The 26,708-nt window shown below is 41.8% G+C and overlaps 1 protein-coding gene across 6 annotated transcripts in view; it reads left to right on the top strand.

The window, feature by feature from the left end:
• Positions 1-170: 170 nt before the first annotated feature.
• The window catches only part of ATL3 (atlastin GTPase 3), a 44,060-nt gene continuing 17,522 nt past the window's right edge, over positions 171-26,708 (top strand). The window contains exons 1-9 of one of the 6 annotated variants that reach the window (XM_069566033.1): positions 403-496; positions 10,692-10,803; positions 13,575-13,789; positions 13,928-14,071; positions 20,568-20,672; positions 21,175-21,225; positions 23,960-24,016; positions 24,840-24,932; positions 25,883-26,021. In XM_069566033.1, coding sequence (XP_069422134.1) covers positions 13,583-13,789; positions 13,928-14,071; positions 20,568-20,672; positions 21,175-21,225; positions 23,960-24,016; positions 24,840-24,932; positions 25,883-26,021 — 796 coding nt within the window. In that variant the 5' untranslated portion in view covers positions 403-496; positions 10,692-10,803; positions 13,575-13,582. Of the gene's footprint in view, positions 826-6,016; positions 6,186-10,157; positions 10,194-10,691; positions 10,804-13,574; positions 13,790-13,927; positions 14,072-20,567; positions 20,673-21,174; positions 21,226-23,959; positions 24,017-24,839; positions 24,933-25,882; positions 26,022-26,708 lie in introns of those variants that run through there. The other 5 variants (XM_069566030.1, XM_069566031.1, XM_069566027.1 and 2 more) reach the window with 5 other exon arrangements.

Genomic DNA, 26,708 nt, shown 5'->3' with positions numbered 1-26,708 from the left:
AGCGATGGTGGGCCATCAGGCTTGGGCAGACAGGAATATCGGGAGTAGCTGTAATGGTGATAATGAAGTCACGCCCTCCTCTCCTTGTGAAGTCAAAATCATTTAAAAAACCAGTGATGCTCACGTCATCCGTGGTTGAGGCCTCCCTTCGGTCCTTAGGGTAGAGTGCCGCCTACCTATGGCTCCGGCCAGCGTTAAACATCGAAACCCTCTCAAACGCGGCCGGTGGGGGTCTGATGCCGGTTCCACCAAGGCCTCGGACCTGGGCCTGGCCTCAAGACTAAGCTGGGCGGGGACCACTGGCCGGCTCCGTTCTCCCCGCATGGCCTGCTGGGAGTTGTAGTTCAGTCGTCGAAGAGCCGCGACAATCCCAGTCCCTCTCTTCCGCTTCCTCCCCGCCCCGGATGAGTTCGCCAAACGGGAACCGCTGGCGGGTAACCAGAGAACGAGGGGCTACAATTCCCAAGGGACCGTAGCTCCCAGGGCGCAGCCCCAGGTATTCCAGACCGAGAGTCTGACTCCAGCGCACGCGCACTCGCGTCGGGCGGTGGCGGGATTTTGCCGCGTGCGCTTTCCCGCCCCAGTCCGCTAGGCGCTCGCTGCGCCTCGGTCGACCCTTGCCAACCCTCTGTGTTCTCGCTCTCTCGCGGCTTCGCGCGCCGGTCCTCGCTAGTTTCTGTTCGAGCCCAGGCCACGCCCGTTTCCCGCCTCCAGGGCCTGGTTCGTTCCCGCCCCAGCCCTGCCCTTTTTGCGCCCCTGCTGCTTCTGCTGGAGGCGGAGGCTCCATGTTGTCCCCTCAGCGAGCGGCTGCATCGGGAGGAGCAGGTGAGGCGCCCGATTGCCCCCGAGCCCGCTCCGTGGCCACCTCCACCGCCCTCGCTGCTGTAGCTCCGAGGAGACCGCACGCCCGCGCCGCCACCCTTCCTCGTCCCGGGGTTGGGAGCGCGCGCCCCTCCTTGGTGTCCCTTGGCCGGCTTATTCGGGTCCAGGGGCTGCTCGCGGGGTCGGGACGGTAGGGCACGGGCGGGGCCTTCCTCGGCCACCGTCGGAGGTCGGGCCCTGCGCTCGGGGGAGACTGTTAGTGCCCCTTGGGGCTGCTGCCGCCCGCCTGGCGCCTCCCCTCCTCGCCTGGGGCGGCCCCGAGGGTCGGTGGTCCCGGGGCGTCGTTCCGAGGCTTTGCCCCGCGGGCCCCGCCCTGGTTGAGCTGGGCGCTCTTGGCTGCGGGCCCCTTCCTTCCTGGGCGCTTCGCACACTCGCGGGCCGAGTGGCTCTGGCCTTGTTAACGGACCCAGGGAGCTGAGAAAATATAGATGCCGTATTGTTCAACCTTTCAAAAAGCTGTGGAGGCTGCGAAGTGTCTTTGAGTTGGAAACTATTTTTATCCTAACGACCTTGAGTTACAAGAAGTATTAGGAAGGTTGATTTTCAACCCACACTTATCTCCCTAAAGGAGATAATAGAATGTGGCCTAAATTGATTTTTAAGAAGTTTTTTTAGTACGTGTGGTACAATACGTTCTTTTGCTTTCTTGAGGACATAACGAATAGTGAAAGTATTAAATAAAAACAAATGGTCACCATAAATTCGTGGGTTTTGATTTCATCTATCATTTTACCTGACTTTATTTTTGTTTGCTGTGGGTTCTGTTGAAATGGCCAGACGTTTCATTTGCGAAATCTAAAGGCAACAACAGAACATTGAAGACTCTTCAGTAAATCTCAGCCCTGAAATTTGAACACGAAGTTGGGTAGAATGTTTTGGGAAGGAGAGAAAAGAACTAACGGACCAAAAACGGTTTCCCATTCTGGCTGGCTTTTGGAGAATCGAAACCTATGTAGTTTTAAGCCAAGATACGTATTCAGCATTGCAGTGTTGAATTTCAAATGAGTGCTTTTTTTTTCAGTCCCCACAGAAAGTAGCTCATGGTGTCGAAATCTCTTTTGCTGCTTTAACACCTGTCAAGGAAACGCTTGACTGAAGATCTCTACCTAATGAGGCATTAGTTTCGCAGAGCAGGTTGTTTTATTAGCTATTGTTTACTGTCTTACTGGAGTCGTAAAGTTAAGAAAAGTAGTAGCAGAAAAGAAATGTGATGATGTGTGCTAGCATAATTGTCCTAGTTTTCACTAAACAGGGCTTGTTCAGTTGCTCAGTCGTGTCCCATCCTTTGTGACCCCATAGATTGCAGCATACCAGGCTTCCCTGTTTAGAATAGGCCTTTGTAGAATTGGTTTTCTAAGGTGTAGCACATGCATTTTTTCATTTTTATGATTCCTAAGTCATAGAAGATATACTCACTAATTATTTAAAATGAAATAATGGAGACTTGTAAGAAGAAATGTAGTCTTCTCTACCTCCCCAGTTCCTCAGTGGTAGCCATTACTCACAATTTGGTCATATAGTCTTAATATTTCTTTGAAATATTAGGGAACCCTTGGGCGTGTGAACTTGTTTGAGAATTGGTTTAAAATTTACCTCTGATGACTAGGCATGCCTTTAAAGTTTCTGTGGCCTTGTGTTTCATGTTGAGAAATTGTTTAAACAACACAACTATAGTTTAAAGTTAGTCTGAATTTTAAAACATTTTCCTGACTTTGAGATTCTAAAAGCATATTCTCTAAAAAATATCAAGGGGGAAACATGATGGGAAAGCTTTTAGTTAAAAGGAAAAAAAAATCTTTAGTTGCTATAGAGCTGTGGTTCCCAGCTCTGCTGCACTTTAGAATAACTTGGGTTTTTAAAAACCTGCCAATGCTTGGAGCTAACTCACAGATTCCAATTTAACTCATTGAGGAGCCAGGCAGTAGTGAAAAAGCTCCTAAAACCCAAGCAACTTAATTTTTATATTAATAGATAAGCAAATTTCCCTATAGGTTGTTGCTTAATTTGAATTGATTTGTTGCATTATAGGAAGTATAGTTTGTAATGTCAGTATTTTTGTATTGAGTTGTTACTCTTCTGGGTTTCCCCAGTGGCTTGGCGGGTAAAGAATCCGATTGCCTGCAATGCAGGAGACAGGAGACAGGGGTTCCATCCCTGAGTTGGGAAGATCCTCTGGAGGAGGAAATGGCAACCTACTCCAGTATTCTTGCCTGAAAAATCCCATGAAAAAAAGAGCCTGGCGGGCTACAGTCCATAGGGAGGCTAAAGTATATTACAAATTAGAAAGTAGATTTTACAGACATAGTATGTGAAAAAGCAGAGAAGTAGATTCATTCTTTATGTTTTGAAATGATGAGGAATCCAAATCAAATATTGCCAGTTAAGAAAGTCTTATTCAACTGAAATACAGATAATTCAAACCTTCAGGTAACCAGGTTGATTTTGGTGGTGGTCTTATTTTTAGGGTAAAGTCAAATAAGGTGAATATTGAATTCTTTCTATTAAAAAGATTTTTTCTCATTTTTAGATTCGGTCTCTGCATTTCTGACATAATTGATTTTCATAAATCCATGAAGCACTGCAGAATTCTTAATTGACTAAGAAAAAGTGCTTTTGTTCAACATTCTGTGCGCTAAGCATTCTGTGGAGGCTTCTCTCATAGCTCAGTAGGTAAAGAGTCTGCCTGCAGTGCAGGAGACCTGGGTTCCATTCCTGGTTGGGAAGATCCCCTGGAGAAGGAAATGGCAACCCACTCCAGTATTCTTGCCAAGAGAATTCCATGGACAGAGAAACCCGGCAGGCTACAGTCCATGCACTTGCAAGAGTTGGGCATGACTTAGTGACCAAACCACTACCTGTGCTAAAATACAAAAATTTTCTACGACAGATGAAAATAATCATCCTTGTAAACTTTTAATTAATTAGAATGTCAGTTTCCCCTAGTATTCTATTGAGTTGTGTTTAAATAGTATTTTCATGGAAACAACCTTTGAAATATGTGTATCTACCAGTATACTACCTTGAGACAAAAGGCACTCCCACCATCAGCAAAAAGGAGCCACACCCAGGAGTTCTAGAGTTGGCTGAGAGTTTCCCGGTACCTTTGTATGTGATGATGTGTTTTCTTTGGCGTTCTTTGTGAATTGGGAACTTTAAAAGACTGCCAGCAAGAACAAGGCATGAAAATGGTATGCTTCTGTTTTTGGGTGTGTTGCTTTTGCTCTTTAGAAACTGGTATTTCAAAAGGAGACTGGAAAACTCAGGTCATAACTTTACCCTGAGTCATGCACGCTGCTCAGTGAAATGTTTCTTTAAGTATAGTTAGGATTTACTTTTCAGAACTCTCTGGACAGGAAGGATGAGAACTGAGGCGCGCTCTGCCCCAGTGGTTTTTAACCCAGGGTGGTTTTGCCTGGTTGGGACACTTAGCAATGCCTGGAGGCGTGTATGAGTCTCCCAAGAGGGAGTGCGATTGGTACCTGGTGAGAAGAGGTGAGAGATGCTGCTAAATATCCTACAGTGAGTGGGATAGTTCCCCGTAACAAAGAGTTATCCACCCAAAATACCAGTGGTGCTGAGGTTGAGAAACCCTGGTCTAAACTGTTCAATTGATCTACTAACTTCTGTCTGAATTACCTGAAATAGCAATTATTGCTTCCAAATAACTGGTTTCGTTGAGTTTATCACTGTTTTCAAATATTTGAGGAGCATTTAAACTTCTTTCCCCCATAATGCTTTTCCTGATAGAACTTGTTCCTTAAAATGTATGTTTCCCAGGGTTGGGAAGGCCACTTAGAATTCAGTTGTCTCATCTGCTTCTGTTTAGCCTGTGCTGCTACGTGGTCTTCTGTCCTTTAAAAATTCAGAAATCTAGAAGGCAATGGCACCCCACTCCAGTACTCTTGCCTGGAAAATCCCAGGGACGGCGGAGCCTGGTGGGCTGCAGTCCATGGGGTCGCTAAGAGTTGGGCACGACTGAGCGACTTCACTTTCACTTTTCTCTTTCCTGCATTGGAGAAGGCAATGGCAACCCACTCCAGTGTTCTTGCCTGGAGAATCCCAGGGACGGGGGAGACTGGTGGGCTGCTGCCTATGGGATCGCACAGGGTCGGACACGACTGAAGCGACTTAGCAGCAACAGGATGAATTAGCGTTGTAGTTTCCATAGTCTCTACAAATCTTTCCCAGTAATAATTTCACTTGTTAGTCTTTCAGCCATTCTGTTTGTCTGTCCTTTTGGTGAAGTTGTTCAGTTGCCTAGTTGTGTTCAGCTCTTTGTGACCCCACGGACTGCAGCATGCCAGGCTTCCCTGTCCTTCACCATTTCCTGGAGTTTGCTCAAACTCATGTCCACTGAGTCCAATTATACATCGATTAAATAAGCATATTTAAACCTAGTGGTTAATCTGGATTAAGGTGTGTATTAAAAAGGAGAGGCTAAATCAGTGCTTTAAAAGTATTTAGAAAAAACGTCCATGTCAGTTATTGGAATCCTTTATAATTATCCAAATATTTTCAACATTTCTACATACTTTGAAATGATGACTGATACAGTGTTACTTTGAGCTATTTACAGCACTGATAATTAGCAGTATAATAGTTTTACCACTCACCTTCTTTTTTTTAAAATTAGATTTTAAGCTCACTAAACTTCAATTTTTCCTAAACTTAGGTTTATAAGTTTACTTAAATGTAAACGGATGGTCTGGGAACTGGGAGCCCCCCCCCCCCCCAAAAAAAAGTGTATACTGAGGATAGATATGACTGGTCAGGCCGTATCTTTTGTATGTATATAAAATGTCACATCTGTTGTTCATGTAAGTGAACATAATAAAGCATGAACTCTTCATATACTAAACAGATATTAATTGTTCATATAAGTGAGCGTTACTCAGAAAATGTCAACTTGGAAAATGATTACTTTGCTAAGGGAGAAGGCATATAAGGTTACCACTTAAAGGTTTTTCTAGTACCATCCCTGGAGGTTAGATCTCCAGTATGATTCCAGAGAAATGGAAGTAATTTCACTGCAAATGGGGTGTCTCTCTCTCCCTTAAAAAAAGCCTCAAGTCTTTTGTGGAGTCCTTCCTGTGCAAGTTGCTTTTTTTATCATGAATTTTGATCTGTTCTTTAGCCAGGCCTATACAATTTAAGTTAAACCAAAGCATGAATAGGTTCCGTAACAAGTTTGGCCAATTTGGATATTCAGGAAGTTTTCAGTTGTTGAAGAAGCTGAAGAAGTTTTAGAGCTGGAAAATGGCTTTACCTAACCGCCTGATTTTGTAGAAGAAACTGAGACATAGGTAAGTGAAATGATTTACTCATGCTGTTACAGTGAGTGCGAAACTGGGCCCTGAAGTCTGGCCTTTCCTGATTGTTAGGAAGGCCTCTCTCCTCTACATACTCCTTCACTTGCATAACCATGTTTGCCAAACCAGGAGCTGAAGTTACAGAAGGAAGAGATGATAGTGTTTGGTGGTACATTGCCTATGAGTCAGGAAAGCTGTGGAGGCTGAAAGGCAGAGATTTGAAAGAGTGGAGTAGCTGACAGGATTCACTTTGATGATACCAAATGACTAATGATACTATATTCAGAGTTATAAAATGGTAGAGGTTTAATCTTGACTCATTTTACTGTTGAGACTGAAGGCTGGACATGCCTAGAATCACACGGGTTGTTAGTGGGAGAACTGGAACAGGAACTTGTCCTCTGACTCTTACACCCATTTATTTCTATACAGTACTCCTCCGAGAGTGGGCTGATGGTGGAATATCCAGGTGAATGTGTGCCTTAGGCAGTTGCACATTTGAATCCAAGTCCAGGTTAGAAATGAATGAAGTTGCATCACCAAAGTAGAGGGTGTAGTGAAATTAATTAATTAATGGGCTTCTCTTGTGGCTCACCTGGTAAAGAATCCACCTGCAATGCAGGAGACCTGGGTTCGATCTCTGGGTTGAGAAGATCCCCTGGAGAAGGGAAAGACTAACCACTCCAGTATTCTGGCCTGGAGGATTCCATGGACTGTGTAGTCCATGGGGTTGCAAAGAGTCAGACACGACTGATTTCACTAATTTCAGTGAAATTAATGAGTAGAGAGCTCAATCAGGGAGAGGATGAGAACTGCACAAGGCTTAAGCGGCATTGGTGGGTATCACTGGCTGAAAAGAGGTTGATAAGAGGCTGGAAGGGAAGGAGTGGGCACTGTTGTAGAGTCCAAAGCTTTTAAGAAGTGTTAGAAGTTGTGGGCCAGTGTGTTTTATCACCAGTTAGGGTTGAGTGGGAATCAAGAAAGGCCTATTGCATTTGGCAGGTGAGGTCACTGATGGGCTAGAGAGCGGTTTCAACAGAGAGACTGAGAGGAGACTCAGATGGCAAGGTGATGAGAAGGGAATGAGTGCATGAAGACAGACTTGAAGGAGGCCGACAGTGACAGAAAGGAGACTGGGAGGAGGAAGGGAAGAAACTGACTTTTACCGCAATTCTTCGCGTGCACTGTTAGATTTAGTGTTCACGATACTAGGAAGCTATTATTCTAAGGTAGGTGCTGGGCCTGAACGTGACAGTTTCCTTACTCCCCAGGAGCTCATTACGATATAAAGTTGTAATGAGTGGAGTAATCAGTGAAAATCACTCAGTGGTGTCTGACTCTTTGAGACTCCATGGGCAATATATAGTCCATGGAATTTTCCAGGCCAGAATACTGGAGTGGGCAGCCTTTCCCTTCTCCAGGGGGATCTTCCTGACCCAGGGATCGAACCTAGGTCTCCCGCATTGCAGGTGGATTCTTTACCAGCTGAGTACAAGGGAAGCCCCAGGTAGAATAATAGTATGTGCTAGTAGTCTTTTTTAAATTAATTTATTTTAAATTGAAGGATAATAGCTTTGCAGCATTGTGTTGGTTTCTGTCATACATCAGCATGAATCAGCCATAGGTGTACATATGTCCCCTCCCTCTTTAACCCCCCCCCCCCAATAGTATTTACTAGTAGCAGAAATAGGAAGATTGAGTCCATAATATGTGTCATACGGGCTTCACAGGTGGCTCAGTGTTAAAGAATTCACCTGCTAAGGCAGGAGCCACAGGAGACCTGGTTTTGATCCCTGGGTTGGGAAGATCCCCTGGAGAAGGAAATGGCAACCCACTCCAGTATTCTTGCCTGGGAAATCCCATGGACAGAGGAGCCTGGCAGGCTACCGCTCGTGGGGTTGCAAAGAGTCGGATGTGACTGAGCACGCTCGCAGTTTGCGTCAGACACTTGTTGCTTTGAGATGGTATTCATTTTATAAATAAATGGAACTACAAACGGTTAGATGTGTATCCACAGTCACATTGTGACTAAGAGGTGGAGTTTGCTTCTTTATTATGCAAGTGTATACTGAATGTCTCCTGTCTGTGGCCACTGTTCTGGTTCTTAGGGGACATAGCATTGAACAAGAGACAAAATTTTCTGTCCTCATAGATCTTACATTCTGGAGGTAAGAGAGTAAGGATTCAAGCCCTGTGGGCTCTGTTGATTGCTTTTTCGTGTAAAGTGATGAGCTGTGAGAGGACTGGGTGGGAGGTCAGGCCTGAGGGAGGGTGCAGGTGAGTGATGAAGGACGAGCAAGTGTTGGCTGGAGTTGAGCGGAAGGCACATTTCAGGCCGTGGAAACAAATAGTTGAATAGGCTGTATATTTGAAATTTTGAGGTTAGAACAGCATGTGGATCCTAACTTTCTCCTAGGAGGAGTATAAATTTACTGGGGAGGATGAGGAGAATACAGAATAACAGAAACCAAGGCAGCAGGGTGAATGGTGAAAGGCTTTGACTTACGGAATTAAGATTTTAGCTTTGAGCCATCAATCCATAAAATGTTTTTGATAGCTTTCTTACGTAGTTGCTGTCATGTTATGTTTATGTACTGTAATGAAGGTGTTCAGCCCTAGGGAATGAGGTGACAATTCAAAGCAACACTCTGGAGATGTTGACTTGAATGATCAACCTGATAGGCAGGAAATGTTGGAAGCTGGCATGGCTAAAGGAGAGGGCCCTGAGGTTTTGATTAAGGGCTTTACGGGATTGGGGGGATCTGAGATGCAAAGATAAATGAACAAAGGATATTTACGTGATACCTAAAAATAAGATTTTTACTTGGATGATCAATAATTTAGTTTTATTGTCTTAGGAAGTGAGAGATAAATATGGTATGGTGAAAAGTGAGCACCTGTGTTTGAATTATTGATGTGTATAGTTCAAAATGGTTTTTCCCTTAAGTGGACCCAAACCAAGATCTTTTAATGTCCTATGTGCCTAGTGCACTGTTAGAGAGAAATGCAGGATCTCCCCAGCTCCCTCAACTAAATATAGCCTGGTTCTCTTCCTTTTCACTTTAATATAGGCAGAAAGAGGAAGAGATGGGGAAAGGTTTTATCTTTTTTTTTTTTTTCCAACTGTCCTTAGTGGTCTTCATCTTTTCTTGAAGTGCAGTTCATTGCATACAACTGCATGTATTTCTGTCACGGAATTTTTCTGTCTTGTTTGTAGTCCAGGTAACGTTATCTTCCGTGCCTGTTGCCCTGACAGTACTACCTGCATCCTTAAGGGTGGGTGGTAGCTTTCAACTGTATTACATACATATGTTCTTATTATACATACATATGTTCTTATTTAACAATTGTTTATTGTGTGCCTGCTTTCTGTTGGAAATTCACATTGCTCAATAAACTTTAATGGTGAAATAGATGAGATGGAAGGACCCAGTACCATGAAGTTAATTGTGAAGTCCTGGATGACTCGGTTTGGCTGTCTCTCAGACCCTCCAAATAAGTGACTTAAACAAGGTAGACATTTTCCTCTCATGGGAAAGTGAGCCAGCAGTGGCAGTTTTGCGCCACTGAAGTCCTCAGCCCTACCTCTCTGGTTGCTCTGATATTCCTGAGGTGTCACCCTCACACGCCTGGTCCAGGGTGACTTGCTCCTACTTTTGGATCCAGCCAGCAAGAAGGGGGGAAGATGCATGATCTGAAAGTTGCTGTGTCATCTCCAGTCAGAACTTAGGCACACAGTGATACCCTACATACAGGGTTGGTTTGGAAATGTGTTTCTTCTGAGTATTTATATGCCTAGCTAAAAATATTACCATAGCAGCAGGAGAAAAACGGATGCTGGGGGAGCAACCAGCCATCTCAGGGACTTTGGTACTGCTTTGAGTATTGCATAGCACTCAACCCCGTGCCTTATCCACAAGGTGTGAATAAATTGTTCTCATTTGTTCTTTTATATGAAAGATTGAAGGTCTTCACGCCCCGGATTCACCTGCTGTTATGTCAGTAAGAACTCCAAAAGATTATTCACAAAAATGTTTTTTTATAATGGGAAAAAATGGGAAAGAAAAGTGTGAGTATCTGTGTATTATAATGCCAGCATCACATTTAATCTATAGATACAGGTTATTTTCCAGTAGTTCGCAAAAAAAGTGAAAAATGGCCAGCCTTTTGTTGCTGTCTGATACTGTAAGTTTAAAAAATGAGCAGCAGTGCTTACTTCAGGGGTAGAGTCTGGCAGTCAGCCTGTTTTGTCTACTTTGCCTGCTATCATCATTCAGCCTTTTGTGCTTCCCAGATGAAAGGGTTTCTGGGACCATATGTATGATTTTGGCCATATCTAGCTATCTCTAATATGCTGAAGTGACTTAGCAGCAGCAGCTACTATGCTCAAGTTAATATTTGTTTTTCAATTTACTTAAAATTCATTAGTTTTTTTTTTTTTTAACTTAGCCTCCTTCTAAGCAATAATCCACTAAAACATGGTTTTGTTTTCTAATTCAGTTCAGTTCAGTCACTCAGTCGTGTCTGACTCTGCGACGCCATGAATTGCAGCACGCCAGGCCTCCCTGTCCATCACCAACTCCTGGAGTTCACTCAAATTCATGTCCGTCGAGTAGGTGATGCCATCCAGCCATCTCATCCTCTGTCGTCCCCTTCTCCTCCTGCCCCCAATCCCTCCCAGCATCAGGGTCTTTTCCAGTGAGTCAACTCTTCGCATGAGGTGGCCAAAGTACTGGAGTTTCAGCTTCAGCATCATTCCTTCCAAAGAACACCAAGGCTGATCTCCTTTAGAATGGACTGGTTGGATCTCCTTGCAGTCCAAGGGACTCTCAAGAGTCTTCTCCAACACCACGGTTCAAAAGCATCAATTCTTTGGCACTCAGCTTTCTTCACAGTCCAACTCTCACATCCATACATGACTACTGGAAAAAACATAGCCTTGACTAGAAGGACCTTTGTTGGCAAAGTAATGTCTCTGCTTTTGAATATACTATCTAGGTTGGTCATAACTTTCCTTCCAAGGGGTAAGCATCTTTTAATTTCATGGCTGCAGTCACCATCTGCAGTGATTTTGGAGCCCCCCAGAATAAAGTCTGACACTGTTTCCACTGTTTCCCCATCTATTTCCCATGAAGTGATGGGACCAGATGCCATGATCTTCGTTTTCTGAATGCTGAGCTTTAAGCCAACTTTTTCATTCTCCACTTGACTTTCATCACGAGGCTTTTTAGTTCCTCTTCACTTTCTGCCATAAGGGTGGTGTCTGCATATCTGAGGTTATTGATATTTCTCCCGGTCATCTTGATTCCAGCTTGTGCTTCTTCCAGCCCAGCGTTTCTCATGATGTACTCTGCATATAAGTTACATAAGTAGGGTGACAATATATAGCCTTGACGTACTCCTTTTCCTATTTTGAACCAGTCTGTTGTTCCATGTCCAGTTCTAACTGTTGCTTCCTGACCTGCATACAGATTTCTCAAGAAGCAGGTTAAGTGGTCTGGTATTCCCATGTCTTTCAGAATTTCCCACAGTTTGTTGTGATCCACACAGTCAAAGGCTTTGGTATAGTCAATAAAGCAGAAATAGATGTTTTTCTGGAACTCTCTTGCTTTTTTGATGATCCAGCAGATGTTGGCAATTTGATCTCTGGTTCCTCTGCCTTTTCTAAAACTAGCTTGAACATCTGGAAGTTCACGGTTCATGTATTGCTGAAGCCTGGCTTGGAGAATTTTGAGCATTACTTTAGTAGCGTGTGAGATGAGTGCAATTGTGTGGTAGTTTGAACATTCTTTGGCATTGCCTTACTCATTCATAATTTCCTAATATTCATTAAATACCCAGTTATGAGAATCTGCTTGCTAATGCAGGAAACATGGGTTTGATCCCTGGGTAGGAAAGATCTCCTAGAGAAGGAAATGGCAATCCACTCCAGTATTCTTACCTGGAGAGTTCCATCTAGACCGTGGGGTCACAAAGAATCGGATGTGACTTAACAACAACAGGTGTCCTTTTAACTGCCTAAGAACATCTCCTTTAGTACAGGAAGTAGTGCTTTGCTTCATTTCATAGGCTCCACTGCTGCTTTGTTTTTTTTTTTTTTTTTTTTGGTATGCTTTCCATAAATCCACATAGCTAAGTGGCTCTGAATTTGAAAGAATATCTTTGTGTTTCGAACTCTAGAAGAGAAACTACGAGTTAGTGTTAATTTTGAGCTAAAGAATTGCTTGCCTCTAAAACCTTGACTAGGTTTTTAAGAGTGATCTGCAAAGCATAGTCCCTACAGATCTTTTCAAGTTTTCTCCAGGACTTGTTGGGACCTGTTACTTTGTAGGCCTTAGTTTCTTTATTTTTAAAATGGAGCGATATTATTTACTTGGTAGAGTTCTAAGCATTAAGTAAAATGATGTATGTGAAAGGCTTGGCAGTGGCAGGTGCCCTTTCTGCTCTTGGTGGACTTTGGTTTATTTTCAGTTTGGGACCATTTTGAATGAAGCTGATGTGAACACTCTTGTGTGTATGTTTTTTGGTGGATATACACATTCATTTCTCTTAGGTATATACCTAGGAGTGGAATTGGCTGGGTTAAAGTTAGGTTTAGTTTTAGTAGTTACTGCCTAACAGCTTTTCAGAGCCGTTCCATTCCCATCAGAGTGCATGAGAATTACAGTTGTACCTCTCTGATGGGCAAGTAGTGGTATCTCCTTATGGTTTTGATTTACATTTCTTTGTTAAGTAATGGTATAGAACCTTTTCGTATGATTATTGACCATTTGGATATCCTTTTTAAATTAAATGCCTGTTCATAATCTTTTGCTTATTACTCTTCTTAAAGGTGGAATAGTTGTCTTTTTCTTTGGGATTTCTCTAATGATTCTGGATATGAGTCCTTTGGATTTAGGTGTTAAAATATTTTCTTTTAGCCTGTAACTTGCATTTTTACTCCCTTAATGATATCTTTTAATGAACAAAAGTCTTAATTTTAATGAAATCTAATTAATTTGTCTTTTTTTTTTTTTTTTAATGGTTGGGTGCATTTGTGCTCTGTTTAAAAACTTTTTACTCTTCCATGCTAATGGCAACCCACTCCAGTACTCTTGCCTGGAAAATCCCATGGATGGAGGAGCCTGGTGGGCTGCAGTCCATGGGGTTGCTAAGAGTTGGACACGACTGAGCGACTTCACTTTCACTTTTCACTTTAATGCATTGGAGAAGGCAATGGCACCCCACTCTAGTATTCTTGCCTGGAGAATCCCAGGGACGGGAGAGCCTGGTGGGCTGCCGTCTATGGGGTTGCACAGGGTCGGACACGACTGGAGCAACTTAGCAGCATGCTAAAAATACATATATTTGAAACTTTTTTTTTTAATCTCTATAACAACATAGGTGATGCTATGGAGAGTGGAAAGCCTGGTCCAGTGCAGGTTGTTTTGGTTCAGAAAGACCAACATTCCTTTGAGCTAGAAGAGAAAGCCTTGGCCAGCATCCTCTTACAGGACCACATCCGAGAGCTTGACGTGGTGGTGGTGTCAGTGGCTGGTGCCTTCCGAAAGGGCAAGTCCTTCTTTCTGGACTTCATGCTACGATACTTATATTTCCAGGTAAGGTAGAGTTATTTCATTTCAAATTGGAAAGTGGAGACTCTTGTGTCCAAAAGAGCAAACTCACCTCATGAGTTATCCTTGATGTGTAAAGTTACTTGAATAAGTTTTAATGGAAATTTCTTATTTCTCCTACAGAAGGAAGGTGGCCATTCAAACTGGTTAGGTGACCCAGAAGAACCGTTGACAGGGTTTTCATGGCGAGGGGGCTCTGACCCAGAAACCACCGGAATTCAGATCTGGAGTGAGGTTTTCACTGTGGAGAAGCCAGGTGGAAAGAAGGTAGGGAAGAAAAAGACTTACAAACTAACAAACAGTGAAATGAAAACTTTGATGTGTAGTCTGATAATCCAGTTAAAATGATTTTTGTCAAAATGATATAAGTTCAAGATTTAAAAATAATGCATGAATGCAGTTTAAAAGGCCAGTGGTAACAGAAGGCTTCTAACATGACCTAGTCCTCCATCTGCTCATTTTCACTTCCAGAGGCTAATGCTCTCAGCTGTTCAGAAGTTACTTTACATTCTTACATCTGTCAACATTCACTCCACCCACCCCCCGGCTGTCAGCAGCTCCTCTCATGAGCCTCCTAAGCTTCAGTTGCAGAGCTTCTCCCCAGATTTCTTTGTAAGGGTCAGCTGGGGCAAGGTATATGTCTCCTCAAGTGGAAAGAGAGAATTTGGGGTTACGACTGTTTCTTAAATAGACTTTAACCCCTTCCTTCTGTTTTTAGTCTCACCCTAAAGCATGTTTTCACGGTTGTTTGTGCCTCTCATTTTTTGAGTCTTTCCAAGGCTTAAGATTTCGTATCTCCCCTTCACATTGTTCAGTTTCAGCCTTTTCCTTGATGTTAAGTTATTAAATATTTTGGGAGACGGAGAATTGATGCATGACTCTTGATCACTGTTTCCACAGCTTCTGTTTTATTTTATGAATTTCCTTATTATTTCTTTAAATATTTTGTTTCTCTCTGTTTTAGTGAAGTTTCAGGAGAAAGGTATATTAGAAAACCCTCTAATTTTTTTTCAATGCTTAGATATGCATACAAAAAAATGTATAGCAAAATAGGGAGATTTTTACACTTTTTTTTTTTAAAGGAAGAGAATGTAGAGGAATCCCTGGCAGTCCAGTGATTGGGGCTGTGTGATCACTGCCGAGTGCGTACGTTCAGTTCCCGGTCAGAGTACTAAGATCCCATAAGCCGTGGGGGCGAGGGGGTGGGTGGGTAGGAAGAGCCTGGGAGGAGAATGAGGATTTTTTGAAATATAACATTAGAAACTTTTGCTTGGAGGAATCTTTAGATATTATTTTATCCATTCTTTAATTTTTTTAACAGCTTTATTAAGATGCAATTGATATTCCATTTCTCCCCTCCCAACTTTTGAGCTTTTGTCATATATTTTACTGTAATAACATTGTTTTTATTTTTATTTATGTTTAAATGTTCAGTTATCTTTTAAAGATATTTAAATAATAAGAAAAAAGCCATGTACTTACACACGCAGTTACCATTAACTAACTGTACTTCACTTTCTGCGTCCAGATTTCTGTTTTTTGTGTTCATTTTTCCTCCCACTTGAAGGACTTCCTTTAATAGTTCTTATAGCGCTACTCTTCTGCTGTGGAAATCTTTTAGCTTTTGTTCTGTGTCTGAAAAGTATTTCACCTTTGTTTTGAAAATAGTTATGCTGGGTATAGAATTCTAGGATGGGAGTTTTATTCTTCAGTGCTTCTGAGATGTCAGTCCCCTGCCTTTTTGCTGACATTGTTTCTACTGAGAAATCTGTTATTATCCTTATTTTTGTTTGTCTCTGTTTAATGTGTCTTTTTTTGTCTGGTTGCTTAAAAATTTTTTTTCTTTATCTTTTTTTTTTTAGCAATTTGATTATGACATGTCTGTGTTTTGAGCTTTTTCAATATGCAGATTTATAATTTTTATAAAAATCAAACATTTGGGGGGCCATTGCTTCTTCAAATATTTTTTTGTCCCTTATTGTCTTTGGGGAGTCCTGTTATACATGTATGTCAGTCTGCCTGAAGTTGTCCCGCAGCTCACTGATGCTCCATTCATTGAAAAGATTTTATTTCTCTGTTTCCTTTTGGATGGTTTCTGTTGCTCAGTCTTCTAGTTCACCAATCTTTTAAATCTGTTGTTAATCCCATCTAGTGTATGTTTTTCTTTAAATATCTTTTCTTTATTATTTATTTTCACTGTACTGAGTCTTAATTGTGGCTCACAGGGCCTTTGTCACGGCATGGGGGCTTCTTCGTTGTGGCAGACGTGGTGTCTAGTTTCCTGACCGGGGATTGAACACAGGCCCCCTGCATTGGGAGTGTGGAGTCTTACCCACTGGACCATCAGGGATGTCCCTCATCTAGCGTGTTTTTCATTTCAGACATTGAGATTTTCATCTTCAGAAGTTTATTTTAGGTCTTTTTTTTTTTTAATGTTTTTCATGCCACTTAACTTTTTGAATGTATGAAGTACAGGTATACAGAATACTGTTTTAGAGTCATTTTCTATTTTAAATCTGTGACAGTGATTTTTTTTCTCATTTGGGTGGTATCTTTGCATGCTCATTTGGGTGGTATCTTTGCATGCCTGCAAACTTTTGGTTGGATGCCAGATGTGTGAATTTTAACTAGTTGGATGCTGGATATTTTTGAATTCCCATAAAATACTTAGCTTGTTATATGGGATGCATTTAAGAAACTTGGAAGCTGATGGATCTTTTTGGGTCTCGCTTTTGAATTTAGGGTTTGTTAAATGAGACAGCTGTATCTAAGCTAGAGCTATTTGTTCCTTACTACTGAGGCAAGACTTTAGAATTACAGGGCTTTTGTAGTCTGACTGGAGGGAAGAGGTGCTCTTCTAGGCTCTCTGTGAACAGTGGGTGCTCTTCCCTCTAAGCCTTTTCAATGGCTCTTTCTCCAGCATCAGGTAATTTCCTTACATGAGCTTGTCAAGACTCAGCCGAACACTTGATGGGGACTCTCTGCTTTCTGTGGTGTTCTTTGTCTCTGTAGCCCTCTCCTCTCAGGTGCTGCCTAAGAGTCTCGTTGCCTTGGTCTCCCTGACTCTCAGCTGTATTTTCTCAACTCAGGGACTCTGTTGCTCTGCCTGGGTTCCCCCTCCCCGTGCCCTAGCCAGTTAGCTGTGTCACCTGCAGGGCTGACCTCATCTGTTTCCTTTCTCTCAAGAATCATTATCCTTTGTTACCTGATGCCCAGTGTTTTGCAACTGTTGTTTCATAAAGTGTTAGTTGCTCAGTCATGTCTGACTTATTGTGACCCCATGGACTGTTCTGTTCATGTAATTCTCCAGACCACAATACCAGAGTAGGTTGCCATTTCCTTCTCTGGGGGATCTCCCCAACCCAGAGATTGAACCCCGAGTCTCCTGAATTCAGGCAGATTCTTTATTGTCTGAGCCACCAGGGATAGTAATCATCAAATGAATATGTTGTATTTTATTTACCTATCTCCCTGTTGGTGGGCATTTAGATTGTTTCTTTTTTTTCATTTTGTAATCCCTGCTGTAGTGAACAACCTGAAACATGTTTTTGTGAGTAATGTGCAAGCATGTCTCCTGGGCACAGTTTTTTGAACTGTGTCCATGACCCAATAAAGAGTAGAGAAATCAATTTATTGCTTATGACCAATTTTTTTTTTCAGATTAGTTATTCATTGTATTTTTTAAAATTAATTAAATAATTTTAATTGGAGGCTAATTACTTTACAATACTGTGGTGGTTTTTGCCATACATTGACATAAATCAGCCATGGGTGTACAGTTCAGTTCAGTCGCTCAGTCGTGTCCAGCTCTTTGCAACCCCATGGACTGCAGCATGCCAGGCCTCCCTGTCCATCATCAGCTTCTGGAGTTTACTCACACTCATGTCCATCGAGTCAGTGATGCCATCCAGCCATCTCATCCTCTGTAGTCCCCTTCTCCCGCCTTCAGTCTTTCCCAGCATCAGGATCTTTTCAAATAAGTCAGTTCTTCGCATGAGGTGGCCAAAGTATTAGAGTTTCAGCTTTAACATTAGTCCTTCCAGTGAACATTCGGGACTGATCTCCTTTAGGATGGACTGGTTGGATCTCCTTGCTGTCCAAGGGACTCTCAAGAGTCTTCTCCAACACCACAGTTCAAAAGCATCAATTCTTTGGCGCTCAGCTTTCTTTATAGTCCAACTCTCACATCCATACATGACCACTGGAAAAAACATAGCCTTGACTGGCCAGACCTTTGTTGGCAAAGTAATCTCTCTGCTTTTTAGTATGCTGTCTAGATTGATCATAACTTTTCATCCAAAGAGTAAGCGTCTTTTAATTTCATGGCTGCAGTCACCATCTGCAGTGATTTTGGAGCCCCCAAAAATAAAGTCTGTCACTGTTTCCACTGTTTCCCCATCTATTTGCCATGAAGTGATGGGACCAGATGCCATGATCTTAGTTTTCTGAATGTTGAGTTTTAAGCCAACTTTTTCACTCTCCTCTTTCACTTTCATCAAGAGGCTCTTTAGTTGTTCTTCACTTTCTGCCATAAGGGTGGTGTCCTCTGCATATCTGAGGTGATTGATATTTCTCCCGGCAATCTTGATTCCAGCTTGTGCTTCCTCCAGCCCAGTGTTTCTTGTGGTGTACTCTGCATATAAGTTAAATAAGCAGAGTTATAGTATATAGCCTTGATGTACTCCTTTTCCTATTTGGAACCAGTCTGTTGTCCCATGTCCAGTTCTAACTGTTACTTCCTGATGTGCATATAGATTTCTTAAGAGGCAGGTCAGGTGGTCTGGTATTCCCATCTCTTTTAAGAATTTTCCGCAGTTTGTTGTGATCCACACAGTCAAAGGCTTTGGCGTAGTCAATAAAGCAGAAGTAGATGTTTTTCTGGAACTCTCTTGCTTTTTCGATGATCCAGCAGATGTTGGCAATTTGATCTCTGGTTCCTCTGCCTTTTCTAAAACCAGCTTGGGAAAAAAAAAAAAAAACCAGCTTGAACATCTGGAAGTTCACGGTTTGCATACTGTTGAAACCTGGCTTGGAGAATTTTGAACACGGGTGTTCATGTACATGGGGGTACATATGTCCCCCATCCCGAGCCCCCCTCCCACCTCCCTCCCCATCTCATCCCTCTGGGTTGTCCCAGTGCACCAGCTTTGAGTGCCCTGTCTAATGCATCGAACTTGGACTACTATGACCAGTTTTTTAAAAATAAGAACTAGAAAATATTAGAGTATATATAGTACAAATGAAAATTAAGTTTCAGCTTAATACATGTGCACATTTAATTGTAATATAAAATATATTTCTTACTGTGGGTTATAGTGAAAAACATTGGAAAATCTCTTAAAAGTGGAATTACTGGGTCTGAGAATACCCATTTCCTCTATTTCTCACTATTGTCAAACTGTTCCTGAAGGTCGTTAGGGCATTTTACTATTCCACTACATGATATGTGAATACCATTTCCCTCCAAATACCCAGCACTTTAAGTGTACATATGACTCCCACTCCTCAAAGAGCTTCTCTTTAGTATTTCTTCTTTTTCCCTCTAGTTAGCCTCCTTTTTCTTATTAGCAGATGTTATGATTTTCTTTTTCATTGAAATATAATTTGTCTACAATAAAATCCATCCTTTCAAAGTGTGTAATTCAGTTATTTTTAGTACACTCACAAGGCTGTGCAAGTATTACCATGTAACGCCAGAACATTTTCATCACCCCTCAAAAATAACTCGGTCACATCCCTTTTCCCTCTTCTCCCAGCCCCTGGCCACAACCGATCTCCTTTCCTCTTCATGTTTGCTGTTTCATACAAATGGAATCGTATAAATATGGGTCTTTTGTATGACCTCTTCTAGCCAGCCCAGTGCCCTCAAGGCCCTACCATGACGTAACATGTATTGAGACTTGACTTACTTCCATGGTAAAATAATCCAATGTATGGATATCTACTCCATTTTGCTTATCTGTTCATCAGTCAGACAACATTTAGCCTGTTTCTGTACCTTGGTTATTGTGGATAATGCTGCAGTGAGTGTGGGAGTACAGGTATCTTTTCAATTATAGGAAGTTATGTAGGGATGGTAGATACTACATCTTTTTTTTTTAACATTTTACATAAATCTCCCTTTGAAGGTGGCACTGGGTCATTAAGTTCTTTTTGGAAAGAATGAGGCTTCATGAAACCTGGTTACATAGAGTGAATGATAGCTTTGATTCTGTTGCTTTCATTTGGCATCTGTGGTGTGGTCTCTTTTTTGTAAAGATTGAAATAAATGTTTGTTTTTCTTTTATCAAGTGACCAGAAAACCCTATAAATTAAAGAGAAGTATTCAGCTTTGCAGGGAAATGCCAACAAGGCCATATGTTTTATTTTTATTGGATAAAGCCTGAGTTTAAACTAAGTCAGTATTTTAAATTTGTTTTTCCTCAACAAAAACATCCTCAGGACTGGCTTGGAAAGTGAGCTAATTGGCTTCAACATTTGGCTGTCTTAATTGTTAGGGTGATTTTGCTCTCTGATCATATTGCTCTGTACACCTCTGTTCTGTCAGAGCAGATAATCTTTTCCAGCAAAGTTCTCTGGTCAGAAAAAAACCAAGGCATCTAAATACTTATCTTTATTGAAAAAAATCTGCATGTAAGTGGACCCATGTGGTTCAAACCCATGTCGTTCAAGGGTTAACTGTAATTGTGCTTTTCTGATAGAACCTGCAAGCATGTGCTTCCCCCTTCTCACTTGAACATATTTGTGTGTGTGTGTTTTATAGGTGGCAGTTGTTCTGATGGATACCCAGGGGGCATTTGACAGCCAGTCCACTGTGAAAGACTGTGCTACCATCTTCGCTCTGAGCACCATGACTAGCTCTGTTCAGGTAAGACCACTTGACTAGGAAAACATTTTGTAGAAGAAATGGGATAAAGAGGACACATCTAGTTTCAGCTCTTGTTCTGTTATCAGAATTCCTATGGTGACATGAAAATGTTCTTTTTATACTACAGATATCAGTGAAGCTCTTATAAGTTCAAGAAGCAGCCAAAATTATTAATATTTTTCCACTTTGGTCATAATATAGTTATTCCAGGAGAAGTCTGAAAAGTGGAAATTGAAGTTAAATCAGTTGCATTATATGGGAAATGTAGACTTGGTGTAAAAAAGTAAGAAAATTGTATTTTGAACTATAAAGGAAGAATTATGCGATTTCAGCCTTATATGCATAGTTCTCCAAAAAGACGGATAATATTACTGTTCAAACAGACCTCGTGTTCCTATATGCAGACCTTTGACTGTACAAGCTTCTGTTCACTGCTTTAGACTTACTTGATATTCATCTGAAGTAGACTAGAGTAGTATCAATCTGAATTTTTGTTTTCTAGATTTATAATTTGTCCCAGAACATTCAAGAAGATGACCTTCAACAGCTGCAGGTATGTATTCCTCATAAAAATGTTAATAATGTCATTTGGAAGTTTTGAGGCCGAGGTGCATTTTAGAACTGAGTAGTTTCAGCAGAAGATTGAAGCGTGGAGGAAGGTGTGGGCTCGTGGTAACCCTTCACTCTGTGTATCTTTGATTGGAGTGGTCAGGGATGCTCTTACTGAGTTAAGCAGGGGACCGAAAAAAGTGAGCAGGTAAATCCTGCAGATATTTTGGGGGGAAAGTGGTGCAGGGAAGGAAGCAGCAGGAAGGCAGAGCGTGAGGGGTGGAGTGTACTTGGTGGGGTCCAGGGACAGCACGGAGGCCAGCGGGTGGGGTTGGAGGATGAGACAGGAGACGGGCGAGTGGCAAAGTCAGAGAGGCGGGCGCTCGGCTTCCAGTGATGCCCTGCTTTGTAAGGACTTGGGCTCTTCCTCTGGGTGAGATGGGAGCCGTGTTTTGATCAGAGGAGTGATATTGCTTGACATGTGATAAAAGGATCATGGTGACTGTTGTGTTTATAGAGTATATTTTTAGAGGTGCAATGATGCATTCAGTGAGACTGCTTATGAACCTACTGCAATAATTCAAGTGAGGCTAAATAAATTAATATTTATAAAAGGCATAGGGTCATTGCCTGGAAAATAGTATGTGCTTAACATGTGCTAGCTATTACTTATTAAACCTGTTACTGTTATTAGTCATTGTCCTCTCTTCTCCGTAGCAGCAGTTCTTACACGTTTTTCCTATAAAATCCTCTTCATTGGGTATCCCAGAGTTGGATGCAGTCTGGCATGCTTCTCGAATTCTACTCCTCCCACTGGCATTCAAGAAATATATCAGAATATGAGAGTGAGGGTGTCATTTATTATAGAGATTACCTTGAATTAGTTTTAATTTATATGCCTTTAAAAAAAAAAAAACTCCACAATTTTGGCTCTTAATGTTACTGTTAGCAGTTACTTGTACTTCATAATTGGTGGTTCTACACCAGTGCCATGATTTGGTGGTTGAGAGCTGTTGCTCTGTGATACGTATTCGTCAAAACTTGTGTTTGATACCTTTTCACCTGAAACTGACCCCTTTCTAAGCTCCTTTCTTTCACACATTTTTTTGGAATACCTAATTTGTGTGAGGGCTTCCCTGGTAGATCGGTGGTAAAGAATCCACCTGCCAGTGCAGGAGACATGAGTTTGATCCCTGGGTCAGGAAGATCCCCTGGAGAAGGAAATGGTAGCCCAGTCCAGTATTCTTGCCTGGGAAATCCCACAGACAGAGGAACCTGGCGGGCTACAGTCTGTGGGGTCGCAAAGAGTCGGACTTGACTGAGCAGCTAAACGACAGCAATAGCAATTAGTGTAAGGCAGTGGGCCAGGTGCTGTAGATGCACTGGTGTGTGAGGCACACTTGATTCCTTATGGATGTTGTGGTCCAGTCGGTGAGAGGGTGCAGGAATGACTAGGCACGAGTGATGTGTCAGGACGACTGCATACACGTCAGAGTGCCACAACCTGGGTGGCTTAAAACAGTAGAAATGTATCATCTCACCGTTGGGAAAGCTGGAAGTGATATGTGTATATCATATATATACAGACTTCCACCCATTTCCTTAGTCATTAGCCCCGCTCCCTCACCTCCTCTTTCAGGGTAACTGGCGCTTTAATTTCTGAACCTTTCAGGGATTCTGCTCAGAGACTCTGCTTGTTACTTTTTGGCCCCTGCCTCATAGATTTCTTATTCTTAGCGGGGTGGAGAAAGCCAAAACCCAAGGCAGTTCTCATTTGTTCTCTTTCTAGAGTGTGACGACTCTTCTTTTTCATACCCTTTCTCTTCCTCTCTTTCCTGTGAGTTTATAACTTTTGCACTTCATTTTGCTATACTTTTCGGTGCAGCTGCATGGAGAAATAGAGGTTAATGTGTAAACCCTAAATTGAAAGAATTCCTTCATTGGGTCTTCCGAACGGCATGCATCCTACAGGTCTGGCACATGCTGTCCTCGGTGCTGGAGGTCCCATAGTGCACAGAGCATCCCTGCCCTCATGGACTTTAAATGCTAGTAGTGAAGACAGACATTAATCAAGATGAGTAAAGGTATAGTGTGTTAGATAGACAAGTGAGAAGAAAAATTTGAAAGGACGCGGGATAGGAAATCCTGGGTGGAGAGGTGTAGTGTTTTTAGGTAGACGGCCATGGGAGGCTTCATTAGGAAGGAGTCATTGGAGTGAATACCTGAAGGAGTGATGTAGCTGTTCAGGTGTTTGGGGGGAAGGACGTTGCAGGCAGAAGGAGGCATCTAGGATGGCAGTGCACGCAGCAAGTTTGAGGAACATCAAGGAGGGCAGTGTGGCCAGATCACACTGCAGGGTCTGGCTTTTATTCACAGTGAGGTTGAAGGCTTTCGAGCAGAGACATCATGTGGTCTAACGTTGCGTATAACAGAGCCACTGTGGCCGCTGTGTTGAGGAGAGTCTGTGGGGCTGACACAGTGGGAAGCTATCGCAATATTCTAAGCCATGTGGAAGTTGCACGTGGTTGGATTTTGGGTTTGCTAATGAATTGGAGTGAGGAATTTCTGAGAGAGAAATAGTCTAGATTATTTTAAGATTTGTGACTCCTGTGGGAGTGTAGAATTTTGGTCTCATATAAGTAGTATTCAGTCTGTTAAAAGAATTATTTGCTAAAGAACAGCCATTAAAATACTCCATGTAATATTGCCTTACAAACCATAACGCTTCTTTTTTAAAGCTCTTCACAGAATATGGTCGTCTGGCAATGGATGAAATTTTCCAAAAACCCTTCCAGGTAGGCTGTTAACTGTAAATATAAGTCACATCTTTGTTTTAGTTCATAGATGAGCAAACTATAATCCACAGGCCAAATATGGCCAGCTGCCTGTTTTTATATGACCTGTGAGTTAGGAATGGTTTTTTAAAAAATATTTTTAAATGGTTGAAAAAAGTCAAAAGAGAAATAATATTTCATGGTATGTGGAAATAATCTGAAATTTAAATGTCAGTTGGCCATAGTGAAGGTTTTATTGGAACACAGCTACACTGATTTGTATTGCCTATGGCTGCTTTTTGCTACAACAGTCTGAAATATTTACTCTCTGGCCCTTTACAGAAAACGTTTGCTGACCCCAGCTTTAGCTAAATTGCTTTATGAGGATGAGAATGCACAGTAACCTCAGTAAGATTAAAAGATCTCTAAGCATTATTTTTTATTTTAGTTTCTTTTCCTGTCTGATATTAACAGATCTCATTTTATGATTAGCTAGTGCTCTTTTTTTCCTTGTCCTTCATCATAGTCTTCATACTTGCCTTTTGAGCAGACCCCTGAATGTAGCATTTTCCCATCAGTCTGTTTTCATCAATCTTTTCCTCTTAGCCCATGAGGACAAAAATATTAGATGGGATATACTGACCTCCCAAATGGCTTATACATGTCCTTCTAGTCTTTATAGGGTTTCTAAGACATTACAGGGTAGGATTAGGTAGATAAATCCTTTAGCACATTTTCTTGCCCCTTTTGAAGAAGGTGGCATTTTGCAAAGAAGTGTTTCAGTGGTTATTTTGAAAATACATTTATGCAGTTTTATAATGCATTCTGCTCTTTTTCTAAATAGACACTGATGTTCCTGGTTCGAGACTGGAGTTTCCCTTATGAATACAACTATGGATTACAGGGAGGAATGTCATTTTTGGAAAAGCGTCTACAGGTAAATAGAAATATAGTCTTCTGAGGAAGTACCTAAAAGTAGTGATAACTTTCTCATTTGCCTTTAGCAAATATTTAAATACTTTGCTTCAAATATTTAAAGTATTTAAATATTGTAATACTTTAGCAAAGTATTTAAAGGGATTCCCTCTTAGCTCAGTTGGTAAAGAATCTGCCTGCAATGCGCAGGAGACCTGGGTTCAATTCCTGGATCAGGAAGATCCTCTGGACAAAGAAATGGCAACCTATTCCAGTATTCTTGTCTGGGAAATCCCATGGACAGAGATATCTGGCCGGCTACAGTCCGTGGGGGTCACAGGAGTAAGACACGACTTAGCAACTAAACCACTCTCCACCACTGTATTTAAAGCAGATTATGGAAAGTTACATTGTGCGTTAAATACTTAGGAATATTAATTAGCACAAACTGATATTATTCATGGTAAGGTTATAGAACCCGTGTATGTAACTCACAGGGATTGGAGAGAAAAACCCCAGGCAAAAGCCCAAACTTTGATTGCAATTTCCATTTCACAATTCACATGTGAGTCTATATGTGCTTTTGGTTTCTGGTGTGAATACAAACAGGCTTAGCCTGTTTTCCAAAATTTAAAACACAGGGGTCCTTTGTCAGTTACTGCTCACTGGTGCCCACAAGCCTTTCCTTGTCCTTTGTGCCCACAAGCCTTTCCTTATTCTTCCTAAGTCTTGTGCAATACTCTTTTAAGAAAGTCTTTAGTACCTGTTCTTTGATAGCTCTAGGAGCCAAGCCATAGTTAATCAAATTTGTGCATTTATTGCTTCTCAGGGTTCTGAGGTTTCTCACTGGACAGCACCTGGGCCACTATGATCTTTTAGAGTTGGAACGTCTTCTTCCCTTTGTCCTATACTAGTGAGTGCTGGTTAGGAAAAACACATGGTCGTTTGTAAACTGTTGGCCTTTATCGGCAGGTAAAAGAGCATCAGCATGAAGAAATTCAGAATGTCCGGAATCACATCCATTCCTGTTTCTCCAGCGTCTCCTGTTTTCTGCTACCACATCCGGGACTCCAGGTGGCCACAAGCCCTGACTTTGATGGCAAATTGAAAGGTGTGTTGCAAATGATGTTATTTATACATGTGATTTTTATCTTTGGAATTAAAAAGAGTGACCAGAAAATATCAATTGTGAATAGTAAGTCCTTAACAGAAATACTGTGTTCTTTTAGAAAGAATAGTGTTTAGAGTCTAGTTCAGTGTTTTCCTCTTGCCTTAGTGTGACCATCAGAATTATATTATCTTAGTTTCTCCGTCTGAAATGGTTGTGGTAATACCCATTAATGATCTTTCTAAGAATGATGTTGTGATTCCTGGTTTACAAGAGATAAAAATGCTAGGTAAAGGAAGACTTAACATTAGTCAGCTCATTTTTATGAAGTAAAACTAAAGTCCCAAACAAAGGTAGTATGATGCACGGCAAGGCTGTTGTTTTCATCTTACTTGTGATTATAGCAAACTTGATGCTGGGTCGTGAGTTACTATCAGGAAGTGCTAACCAGACGGTAGCTTAGGGAAATCAGAGGCGGGACTCTTGGGTTCCACTGTCTTATTTTTGATCCTTCCTCACTGAAACCTTGAGTCGTTTGATGGCTGGTCCTCAGTGTACCCATGGGTTTAACCAAGCACTTTTGTTTAGTTCAATCACTAAGTCCAGTCTGACTATTTTTGCGACCCCATGGACTGTAGCCCACCAGACTCCTCTGTTCAGGGGATTTCCTAGCAAGAATCCTGAAGAGGG

The sequence above is a fragment of the Ovis canadensis genome, chromosome 21 (genome assembly GCF_042477335.2).
Source record: "Ovis canadensis isolate MfBH-ARS-UI-01 breed Bighorn chromosome 21, ARS-UI_OviCan_v2, whole genome shotgun sequence".
Lineage (NCBI taxonomy): Eukaryota > Metazoa > Chordata > Mammalia > Artiodactyla > Bovidae > Ovis > Ovis canadensis.
The sequence above is the reverse complement of the archived record's forward strand: the minus strand, read 5'-3'. Positions and strand labels throughout refer to the sequence as shown.